General features: G+C 31.2%; 1 protein-coding gene and 1 long non-coding RNA gene across 2 annotated transcripts; both read right to left on the minus strand.

The window, feature by feature from the left end:
- Window positions 1–3,477: 3,477 nt before the first annotated feature.
- LOC105110277 (protein ROOT HAIR DEFECTIVE 3 homolog 2-like) lies at window positions 3,478–8,837 on the minus strand. Its single transcript, XM_011005255.1, has 15 exons — window positions 8,529–8,837; window positions 8,278–8,344; window positions 8,076–8,178; window positions 7,493–7,566; window positions 7,178–7,241; window positions 7,029–7,094; window positions 6,851–6,898; window positions 6,695–6,748; window positions 6,497–6,553; window positions 5,262–5,411; window positions 5,104–5,172; window positions 4,916–5,007; window positions 4,242–4,320; window positions 3,862–4,033; window positions 3,478–3,695 (listed from the first exon to the last, which is right to left on the minus strand). Exons 1-15 carry the CDS (start codon window positions 8,674–8,676, stop codon window positions 3,484–3,486), a joined length of 1,455 nt encoding a protein of 484 aa, XP_011003557.1. The 5' UTR covers window positions 8,677–8,837; the 3' UTR covers window positions 3,478–3,483.
- Window positions 8,838–11,178: 2,341 nt separating this feature from the next.
- Window positions 11,179–11,895, minus strand: LOC105110275 (uncharacterized). The gene is made up of 2 exons (XR_839442.1): window positions 11,777–11,895; window positions 11,179–11,502 (listed from the first exon to the last, which is right to left on the minus strand). It is a non-coding gene; the product is annotated as an uncharacterized LOC105110275 (long non-coding RNA).
- Window positions 11,896–12,128: the final 233 nt, after the last annotated feature.

Raw genomic sequence — 12,128 nt, forward strand, 5'->3', positions numbered from 1 at the left:
ATAACCAAACACAGGAAAGTGTTTTCCAACTTATTTTCCATTACACTACCAAATATCAGAAAATAATTCACTTTTCCAGAATTTATTTAAAAAAAAAAAACTACTTTCCTGCAAACAAACGGGGCTTAAAAGTTTGAGGACTACTACTAAGGATGAAATTATGAAGTTGTAAGTTAATTTGGCTAAAAATTAAAAGAATTGATAAGCTTAAGAACTTAATTGAACTTTGAATTAATTTAATTAATGCAATCAAGGGCTTAATTGGAGAAATATCAAAGTTCAGGATTAATTTGGATAAAAATTGCTAGAAATAAAATTCCAGGGACCAAAATGAATAGGCACTGATACTATAAGGGGGTTAATCGATTTTATCAGGGATATTTTTGAAAGAATTAAAAGTTTGAGAAGTTAATTAAGGACTGAATTGAAGAAATTTAAAACCAAGGACTATTTAATAAATTACGCAGAAGACCAAGGATCCAATTGCATAGATCCAGGGGCGAAATTTGAAAAAAAAAAAGAGATTTTCAAGGATAAGGGCTTGATTGCAAAACATCAGAACTTCAGGGGGCAAATTGAAGAATGACCCCCCAGAAGGACGTCGTTCCGACGGCCTCTGTTAAACCCAATCTTCTCATCAAACCCAAACCAAATGTTGCACTAGATTGCCTGCCACAAAACCAATAAGTCATTTCATTGTTCCTCGCCCTCGCAACTCTCCTCTGACGCCAAGATAATTTGACTCTAACAATCCAACAACGGCAGTACTGTTGGCGTGTTCAATCCACCAAACACGGAGCAAATCCAAGCAGTAGTCATCTTCATCTACAAGATTACCATACTAGGAGATAAGGGACGGGTGTATTTTTTTAAAAAAGGATTGCAGATTGGCCCTATAAAAAGCGAAGAGGAGGCTACACAGATGGGGGGAGAAAAACAGGGCAAGACAGAGGAGAGGGACTTTGGCTTTCCTTCATAACTCCAGCAAACAACCATCCTGGGAATCTTAACTTTCCCTCACAACAGACACTACGGACCCGACCCACCAGACATTCAAAAAAACTCCCATCACTTGACAGCCCCATCCCCGGCCACAGGCACAAATTACTTTCGCCTGATAAAAGAACCTCAAGAGACCAGTCGAAGACTTGGCTTTGTTTTGGGTGTTCTGCCACTGGATTTCAACTTGATTAAGCCATCAAGAAAGTTTTCGCCACGTAGCTTCGGTTATCAAATTATCACCAGATCTTCATCGTTGCAACTGGTCTGCAGTTTTTTGCGAGTATTGGCTTTTGAAATGAAGGCCAACTTAATACGATGCATTTATAATTATACCATCGGTCCCTTTGTTATTTTATTTTTTATTATGCATTAATTCATGGCACACGAAAAAAGAAGAAAAAAAGTCTTTGTTTTTACCCAGGTATGGCAGTAAAATGCCCGCGCGCGCGCGCACACTAATTTTTCTTTTTGTTTGCATGTGGCAGAGTGTACATTGTTTTAAAAACATTTTTGCTTTTCATTAAAAAAATTTAGAAACTTCTGAATGTTTAAGCATTAAATTTTTAGCATTTTTATAAAAAGTATATATAAAAACTTTTTACCTTTATTTTTAGATTTTACAATAAATTTATAAAATCTAATGAGATTTTGTAAAATTAAAAAGCCAACATCCTATATATATATATATAAATTTCTTTTATTTATTCAAATAAGTTTATTTTATTGTGTTGCAGTCATGAATATCATATTCACTAATCTTATCTTTCACTCATCTTCAATTGAGAATGTTATTGATATTTACTAATGTTATTATAAATATAAATACTAAAATTAAAAATTATTCAGAACTTTAATATTCATTAACATTAAAATTAAGGATATTATATATTTTCTTTACTTGATATTTATTAATATTAAAATAAAAAATATATATAGTTAAATATTTACTAGTGTTGGAATTAGAAATATTATAGATAGACCATGAAAAATATAATATAATAAATTTTTAGTAATTTAAATACTTTATCCCCTGTCTGTGTGAGTGTGTGTATATATATATATATATATATATATATATATATCTCAATTTAAGAATTTAACATATTGAGTTGAAGGCAAATCTTTAAGTATTATAAATATTTTATCCCATCTAATTTTTAATTTCAAGCATACATCGAAAGATTGACATATATGAATTGACACATATTATAACCAAAATTGTCTAATTTAAAGTGAAAACATTGCTTTCTTTATTTCTAATAAACTTTATATTAAATGAATTTTGATTTGAAAATTGTATAAACTTATTATTGACTTGCACTGAATTTTTAAATATTTATTAAAATAAGGGTAAACTTGTGAATGTTGGGCAAATACGTTTTTGATACAATATTAAGAAACAGTATTTAGAAACAATCTTAACTGAAAAAAGTAAGCTCATAAAAGATGCCATGACCAATAGAGTTTTTTTTTATAAAAAAAAGAGTCCATCAAATATAGAAAATGTATATGTCTAGTCTAGTTCATTTCCTTTTGTCATGTTAATTTGATAAAGTTTGACCCATATAAGATTAGAAAGTGGATATTTGTCGAATTTCAACTAGTTAAGACCCGGTTGCAAACTTATTGATTTTTTTTATTAAAATGATATTATTTTGATTTAAAAAAAACTAATTAATTAAGTAATTAGGTCAAAAATAAAAAATAAAAATTTACATACATCTAAATAAAAAAATTAAAGTATATGCATTCAAATAGAAATTTTTTTTAAAAAATATAAAGACTTGATTAGAAGGAAAGATTAATTAAGTAATTAGGTCAAAAACCGGTAACTCAATCAAAACTTAAAACTTGAATTTTGAATTCGACTAGGTGTTAAAACTATGTAAAAAAACGGAAGGTGTAGAAAAAGAAAAGGGATAAATCTTAACAAGATTGTTTTTTTTTTAAATAACTAACTGAGCACAAATTTTTTTTAAAAAGGAAAATTATAGAAAGAAAAAGAAATTTATCAAAGCCTATGCCGGCCTGGACTAGGCGTACAAGTGCCTCTTAGCCAAACTCGGATATGCATTACTAGGCATGTCGCCCTTATGCAGTGCGGTGTTGCAGTAGTCTATTTACTTTTCAGAAAAAAATATAATTATTTATTTAGTAAATATAAAGAGATAGTTTTTTTTTTACCAGTAATTTCTTTTAATTTTAAAATTAAATTTTCTTGTAACCATATCATGTATAAATTCAATTAATTTTTTAATAAAATTTAATAAAATTTAACTGAGTTTATAAATATTTGATTTTGAATTTTTTTCTCAAATTGATTTTTTTATAAACAAATTTCTTTTTAATGAATAAAATATATAGTCAAATTTCAATCTTTGTATTTTTAAATTATTCAACTAATTTTTTAGTTTTTTCTGGATGCTTTGATTTTTTTTTTTACTTTTTTTTTCCCTTCTGAGTATATATGTGTATATATTTTTATTTATTTTTGTTTGTACAAGAACCCAAAATTAAATTACAATAAGTCACAAAGATACAAGGGAAAGATGGTATGGATTTTAATACCAAGGAAATTACCTTATATTCGACTTTCTTATTGGATTTAAGTGTCTCTATGTCCCCACGAAGTCTATCCTTGACATTGACTTTTTCAGCAAGCCAGCTACTAACCCTTTTTTTAATTGTTGCATCTGATATAGAGCAGGGTATTAATATGCAACAAAATAAATAAGTAGTATGTGTGCGTCTCTCTCTCTCTCTCTCTCTATATATATATATATATATAATATCCCAAGTTTTAAGAGAATAAAAAAACAAAAAAAACAGATGATATGTGCATATACAACGTTACATTACCTTCACATCCTCTCTCAAATTCGAGCATGCCGTACCAACCACAATTATCAACAGAATCTTCAAATCCAGCTCCTCGTTTCTCCTTCACCGTCTTTTCCAGCCTAGTCTTAAAGCTCTTCAGTGCAGCACAACGTAGATGTTGCAGCATGGCAGCATAAGCTGGGTATACAAACTACATCACAGACCAGAAACTTAATCACCGGCAACCGTGACTATCTCAAGTCAAAATAGAAAAATATTGCAGGCATTATTACTATATTATTGGTTGTTTTTTAAAAATAATTTTTATTTAAAAATATATTAAAATAATTTTTTTAATAATTTTTAATATTAGTACATTAAAATCATAAAAGGAAAATGTTCACACATTAAGGCCTTACTTGTAGTGCTTCGGTTTCTAACCGTTGCCGTTTGTCTTTTCTAATGCTTTCTTCATAATCCATCGCCTCCTTGTCATATCTATTCAAAAAGCAATATTGTATGGTCCATAAGTAATATTAGAGACTCCCCTAAATTATATCCGTTAAACATAACAAACTTTATTAATAAAATGTGTCATTACAATTAACCAATTAAAAACATATATATAAAAATACAATCAAATAATTATAAAAATAAATTATAATATTTAATTATTTAAAATTCTTAATTTCATCCTTTGATGTAATACTTGATTTTTTTATAATTTTTTTAGATTAGTGTATATGTTTGGGTAAGTTTTTACATACCTTAACTAATCATATAAATTTATTAAAATTAATGATTATATAAATAAATTTTTAGCAGTCCTGATAATTACAAAACTCGAATTGATGATCTTTAAAGAGTAAATCCAGAATCTGACCAGTTAAGTACACTTATTATGATTGATTTTTGTATAAATAATTGTATTGATTGAATTTCAATCCAAAATATACTATTTTTATTTGTTTCCTCAGCATGCCTTCTCAAATTTATAGTGATTTAAATAAATAAAAATCTTCATGAGTTTGATATCTATATTAAAAAATAATATTGAATTTTAATGAACATTTTACAGTAAGATGTAACTTACTGAGAAAGATAGCTTTCCAAAATAGAGCTGAGCTTTTTCCCGAACTCTGAAACGGGGCCGGATTTAAGAGCTTTACTCATTGCCAACCAAGTCTGAATAAAATCAATTTGATATTATTGAGTGCTATAAATTATACAACAAGGTTGTGCGGTAACATTTGAAAGAAGAAACCAAGAAAAAAGAAATACCCCATCCAATTTCAAGCTACTGAGCTTCTCCTTGGCAATCTGTTCACATCGAAATGTGGCAACCATCACCTGGTAAACAAAATGGAGAAACATATTCACACAAGAAAATCTAATTAAAATGAATATTTTTTGCAAAAGAAGTCAGCATTTCAATAAACCTCCAAAGCAGGAAGATCCAGATCCTTGTTTTCCTTAATGGTTTTCCATATCTGTTGTGCACGAAGGGGAAACCCTGAAGCAGGTTGAACATCCTTCCTATCACCAACAAGACCTCCCGGAGAGATGAACCGCTGCCTCAGCAGAGCAACCTGTCAAATACATGACAAAAAACATCATTTGAGGGTTTGAATCAAGAAACCACTCAATCTTTTAAGAAGTTATATAAAACCATTCATCATTTTTTAATATAAATCACTTTGAAACTAGTTAGAGTTTTTAATAATCAAAATACTAGATATAAATTATTTTTTTTCTATCGATAAAAAAATAAAAAATTTCTATTCCTTATTCTTTCCGGTTACATTGTTCTGGATTATCTTCACCCAAGAAAATAATTATTCTGACACTGTACATGTGCAACATCTATTATAAAATTTATTCTTAGACTAAATTACCTTTTATCTTTAGTATAATTTATTGATTTTTTTTTACATTTTAAAAATTTATTGTAGTATTTTCTAATTACTAAAATTTAAATTAATTCAGATAAAAAATAAGAAGTATATAAATTGAAGCTTTCAGAATTTTAATTACCATATGATATGTTATGAAGTAAATATTTTATTGGTATATAATATTTAAAATCATAAAAATAATATTTAACAATAAAAAGAAAAATGTTTCAAAAAATTAAGTATGGTGATAAGCGATTATTAAAAGTATGATAAAACTTAAATATCTTCATTACAAAACAAGACTTCTATTAGTTATATTACTAGTTATAAATTTAATGCTATCATTTAATGTCAATATTTGTGAAAAATAAAATTATCATCATTCGTGAAAAATATAATTACAAGTATTTTGATATATTTGCATTAAAAACTAGAATATAGAGTGGATTAAAGATCTATAAAATGAGAATAACACAACCTCCTACTCCTCCTCCTCTTTACATTATTATTATTAGGCTTTTACTTAATTAATATAGACGATTCGGTTTAATGACACCAAGGGTTCTGTGGTACGATTTGGGCATAAACACCATTTTTAATTTGGTAATTAAGGCTTGCACTTAATTAATATACAATTCAAGTAAATTCCTGATCACTAGTAATGTGAATCTAATAGTTTTCTCTCTAGCTTCTCGTCCTACGATGGATCTCAACTTATACCTTATCTGTACATAATGCTTCCTCACCCTGAAAAACAAAAAAAAGCTACTTAAACTTACCTGCTCATTAAACCTCTCCTTCTCGTATACAAAGTTAGGCAAAGCAATGATCTCCACCTTAATTTCATAAAACAATAAATGAAAAAGATATATTAATAATAAAAACAGAAAGACAAAGCTTTAATTAACATTTATCAAAGAACCATAATAATAATAATAATAATGATATAATAGACAAGGAAGATGAAATCAACCCACATTAAAAAAATCACCCAGAGTCCGAGCCTTGGTTTTAGCAGCTGCAGCCCATATCTGTATAATTTAGAAGAGTAAAGAACATGCATAATTAAGAGGAATTATTTGACAACAATTGTCTCACAATGATCAAGGGAGAGTACATGAACAATATCGCACCTGATCAATATCTCGCCTCAGAATATGTTTTAGACGTTCAAGTGGAGTCTGCATGAACACTCAGAAGAGACAGATTCACCCGTATATATTAATATATGACAGATTAACACTAAGAGACACAGATGTAATTAAACGATGTAAATCTATGTTTAGGGACAGAGCACAAATTAAACACTACCGGTGTTTGGTCGCGTAGAACAAACAACAAGGTTGTTTTGCGGGCGCCAAATAAACGCGTCATGGCCTGCATGTAAACAGCAGTAATTGGGATGTCATTCATCCTTCGGATTCTATTATAATAGGCTCAAAGGAAAATGGTTAGAGTACCTCAAAAACTGTTTTCAAAAGGGGTCTGCTGGCAGCTTGTTCTCGACCAATGTCATGGCACCACCTGTATACAAAGATAATTCAACACGAGTTGATTCTTGAATTCGTTGACTTTCCAGCATGTGTCGTGGCTGATTACCAGCAAAGGAGAGCTTAAACAAAAGCGAGGAACTTATAATAGCTTGATTGTAATATTCATTTTAATTTCTGTCCCAATTACCAGTATCTTGCTTTATTTTAGATGCAAAAATAAAGGGGAAGATATTCACAAATTAGAAATAAGGATACGAAAATATTAGGAATAATTAAACTCACATGTTTATTATTACAATGTCAGCAATTGCCAAAGCAAAGAGAGCACTTCGCTTTTCAAATGTTGTTGTGCCGTCCTGAAAGCAGATATCATAAAATTAATCTTTAAATTGCAGTACCGTAGCTATAATATATGGAATTAATTTGACACTCGCTATTAAATCTCTAATAACAATATTGTTGATAGAAACACAAGTCGGAGAATAATTTTATTGAATTTTAATTATTACAATTAAAACTCTACCTAAATTAATCAACTTAATAAAGGCTTAATTAAGAGTTTATGATTCATAATGACCATATGTCGCTACTAATAATTAAAGCCATGGCATCATATCAGTTATGTTACACCTTCCTACATATATAAGAATAGACTGTGATTATTTCATAATGACCACATGTAGATACTAGTTTTAAAGTACAATCTTAGAAAGTCGAAAGCAAACTTTTTGAACACTTGGGGCTAGACAAAGAAATCACCATTGGCGATTAAGCACAGCTAATTATTTAAAACAATCAATCGAATTTTTTCTGTACAACAAAATCATGTAATGTTAGATGCAAAGCAAGCTTAATTAATTTATACTTGGCCTCTTTCGCTGCTGTCCGATCCCTCCACATCGATGGCAATTGTGAAAGGCTCAATACCAATACCCTTCCCAATCCAAATCCCCTGGGTTGTTTGACCCCTGAAAATATTAGCTAATTAAACCATCTTTCATATCATGGCGCAAAACCAGAATATATAGACGAATCCTCATTTATAAAACAAATTAAAAACACCAAACCTTCCTTCATATGCATCCATCATCGTGAAATCTGTCCGAAAGAGCTGATTCAAGAGGGTGCTCTTCCCTGTTCACCAAAGAAGGCAAATTAAACAATTTACATGCTTTCTCTGCATGCTAAGTGTGCTATAAACACACATATACGGTACAGATCACTACAGCAAATATCTAACCACTATTGATACAAAAGAAAAAGAAAATGTGACTCTTGTTATTAATTGTACATAAGAGAAAAAAGTTTGCAAGTATACCGCTACTTTGGGGGCCAATAATTGCAACAGCAGCATAAGAGAGACGACGCTGTGCGAGGTTAGTGGTCCTCGTGAAGTTTTCTAGTCCTTTCAAGTTTAAGACACCGGCACCGCTAATGAGTTGGAAACTGCAACAATCTTCCGCCATTATTACTGTATAACTCAGCCCAACAGCTTTAGACTGTGTTTAAGTAACAAGAATTTTACGTACGAGAAGAGAAGGGATGGAAGGGATTTTATAGACAACTCAGCTTTCGATTTTCGATTTTGCAAGCGCACACCATGTGGAAAAACGGGGACACTATTAAGGTAGACTTGACAGCTAGGACTATAAGGGCTTAGAATTCTGCTGTGTACAGTTTTACTAGACAAGTGGCACACAACTTGGATTGGGTTTGACTGAGGAGAGAACGCCTGCTCTGAAAATTCAAGCAAAGTCACCTGTCGATTCGAGGCATCTTGCGAGGAATCCGAACGAGCAGTCTCTCTACTCCTTTGCGTTCGAGTGGATTGGCCTGCCTGTCCAAAACCACTGGCTCCAATTTTAATCCTACAATTAGATTTTATTTTTTGTTTCTGTAGAAGGACTTCAATTTCGATCCTGCCCTATCAAGAAATTGTTCAGATTTTCACCGTGGATCCATTGAAAGTTTAACCGGAGTAGATATTATTTTTATTAATATAAATTAAAAATTTTTAGAATTATATCCAAGCATTTAAGCTAGTTTATTTTTATCTTGAACTAATTAATTCTAGATACTCAATAATTGTTACTTGTTCTTCATTTTTATATTTGTTAGATGTATGTTTACCCAACCGCAAGTGAATGAAAGTGAGACATAAATGTTATTCCATAATTTAACCCTTTCGTGGGAATTTGTAGGTCTATATAATAAATAAATAAATTTATTTTTTAAATATTTTAAAACAAAAAAACAAACTATATCTAACCCGTGAGTGAATAATTTAGTGCCAGCTGATGTCAAGTTGGGTTCCGAATCTAAATTGGCACTTGTTAGCCATCCACGTGTGAATAGAAAAATGTTACTCCGCGACTGAATCCATCCAAGTCAATTTATATACAAATTTTATAGGTTGCAATCATGCTGGTCGATAAATTCATAAGAAAACAAAATTTAAATTCGTCACGGGATTTGCACTTCATCATGTTGGTCGATAAATTCATAAGAAAACAAAATTTAAATTCGTCACGGGATTTGCACTTCAGTCCTCAAATTAATAATGTCCGATGGGATTCTTATTTTTTTAATCTCTTTCTCTTGACTTGACTTGCTCGATTCCTTTTACCAATTAACAAACTTGTCTTAACTTGACTTGAATTTTATTTATTTATTATTATTATTATTATTATTATTATTATTTTTTGCTAGAACTTCCACCTAAATCTTTCAAATCCCTTTGTGAAGACGCATTTCTGAAGCCACTTCAAGTTCATTATTATGAATTATTTTTATTGTTATTTTCTAAAAATCACCCCCTAAATGCGGGTCCCTCTCTCTATGAACAACACAGTAGGTTTATATTTTTTTTTTTGATTTATATGGGGTGTCCGGATCAGCTTGCACGCATCACGACTAATCTCTACAGCTCACTGAATACCCTACAAACCCAATAGATATGTAAAGCATCACGAGAATGATAGGCATGCACGCCATGGTTTACACTTATAAAAGCACAACAAGTGTCTTTCTCAACAGAGGAAGTTACAGGGTAATGATAGGCGGAGCTTTTCCTTCATTGCATTTACTGCTTAAAGGCCTAATTTGGTGTCTTTTCTAAATTTAGGAAGTTACAGGGTAATAACAGATTCATTGCATCTAAATTTTTCTCTTGTTTTATGCAACAACTGGCTTTAATTTAGTGTGTTTTCTAAATTGGCAACCGTGTGTGAATAACAGTGTTGGAGAAAAAAGTAATATTCCAATGCAAATTGTACCCTGGAAGAATCTCCGTCCTCGAACACAAATATTTTTTTTAAAAAATCATTACCATTCTATGGAGCTCGACAGAATCTTTCTAAGTCAATTCATATGTTTTCTAAATTGGCAACCCTGTCTTATCTCTTTGGTTCTTTCTGGGTAGATTCTGCCAAAGACTTGGTTTCTTAATCTTCACAATATTAACATCCGTTTCGCCAGTTGTTCTTGGGTCAAGGATATAAACAAACCCTTTTGTCTGGTTTTTTGTATTAAAGAAGCTTGGGCTGCCTTGACAGGCCTCTGGGTTTCTTCAGTTGGGTTATGAGATGTTTTGGTCTGGGCCCATTTCTTTTCCTTGGATAAGGCTTATCTGGGTTCTAGCAAATGAGCTTACATTATCATATTATGGGGTTGGTTCTGAATAAAAAATTATCCATAAGAACAAAATATGGAAAAAGCAATCTGCATTACCAATATGCATACTTGAACATAACCTCTTACCATGTGCGTGTCTTCCAAAGATGGATCAGCAACTTTTCTGTTCATAAGAGTTATGCCTTTATTACCAAGATACAAAGAAAGTTGGAGATTAATTACTTACCGAAAATATCATATTAAAAGTTCCCTCCTTCTACCTCCATTGAATATTACTCTACAATACTGAATTCCATTAATCTATGATGAGAGATTTGCAAGATTACCATTTGTACAAAGTTAAAATATTTTTACCATTAATGTTGATTACCATTTGTAGAAACTGATGATGTTTTTACCAGTACCGCTTATCAAATTACGAACAAACTTCTTTCATCAGTTTCACCATAACATGTTGCATTGATCATTGGGCACACAAATATAAACTGTCCATGTGTGGATTTGTCATTATTACTGTTGTCACAGCCTCGTCACTCTCATGAAAGTCGCAGCCCCTGCATTTAACACTGCGGCGGCCCCAGCTACTGCCGCAGCAGCCCCACCACGACCCCAGCTACTGCAGCAGCAGCTGCATAGCTTCCAGTTTTCCTGTGACCATCCTGAAGGAAACACCATGTATTACATTTCGAGTGATGCATAAATTTCTCGTCATAAAATCTTTAATCGGCTTAAAGTTTTTTCTTGGTTTCAGTGCTTAAGTTTAGAAGTATAGGAACTTTAATTGGTATATAAATTGAGGATGGCAAATGATAAACCGAGAATGTTCTAATAAATTAAGTTTTTGTTTTTAGTAAGAAAAACATTCAAACAGATATTGTGAATGCAATCAAATTACCAAATGAACATGTAATGTGATATCAAAGTAAAATATACCTGGCGGGATCTAGCTCCGGTCACCATAGGCTTTATCTTTTCTGTGAAATTCATCCACAATGATTTGCAGTCCTCTGGTTTAAGTAGAGTGGTGGCTTCTGGAGAAACCTGCTCGTATTTGATTGATTATTATGTGAAACCAGTTTGACACAGAGACGTGCTCATATTTGATTATTATGCTGGAGGAAAATGTTACTCTTGCCACTGAATCCTTCTAAGTGCAATTTATATACAATTTTTTTTGGCAGTTAAATTTTATAATAATTTGGTTTGGTAGAGGTTGAACATAGCGTGTCTTTTTCTTTGGTTTTTTCTGAGTAGATTTCAGCCAAAGGCTTGGTTTAATCTTCAC

The sequence above is a fragment of the Populus euphratica genome, unplaced genomic scaffold (genome assembly GCF_000495115.2).
Source record: "Populus euphratica unplaced genomic scaffold, PopEup_1.0 scaffold246.1, whole genome shotgun sequence".
NCBI lineage: Eukaryota > Viridiplantae > Streptophyta > Magnoliopsida > Malpighiales > Salicaceae > Populus > Populus euphratica.

Coding starts and splice junctions, on each gene's coding strand:
- LOC105110277 (XM_011005255.1), bottom strand. CDS start 8,676: ATGGCGGAAGATTGTTGCAGTTTCCAACTCATTAGCGGTGCCGGTGTC. Junction 7,242..7,492: donor GACATTGTAATAATAAACAT/GTGAGTTTAATT, acceptor CTTTGTATACAG/GTGGTGCCATGACATTGGTC. Junction 7,095..7,177: donor TTTTGAAAACAGTTTTTGAG/GTACTCTAACCA, acceptor GTTTACATGCAG/GCCATGACGCGTTTATTTGG.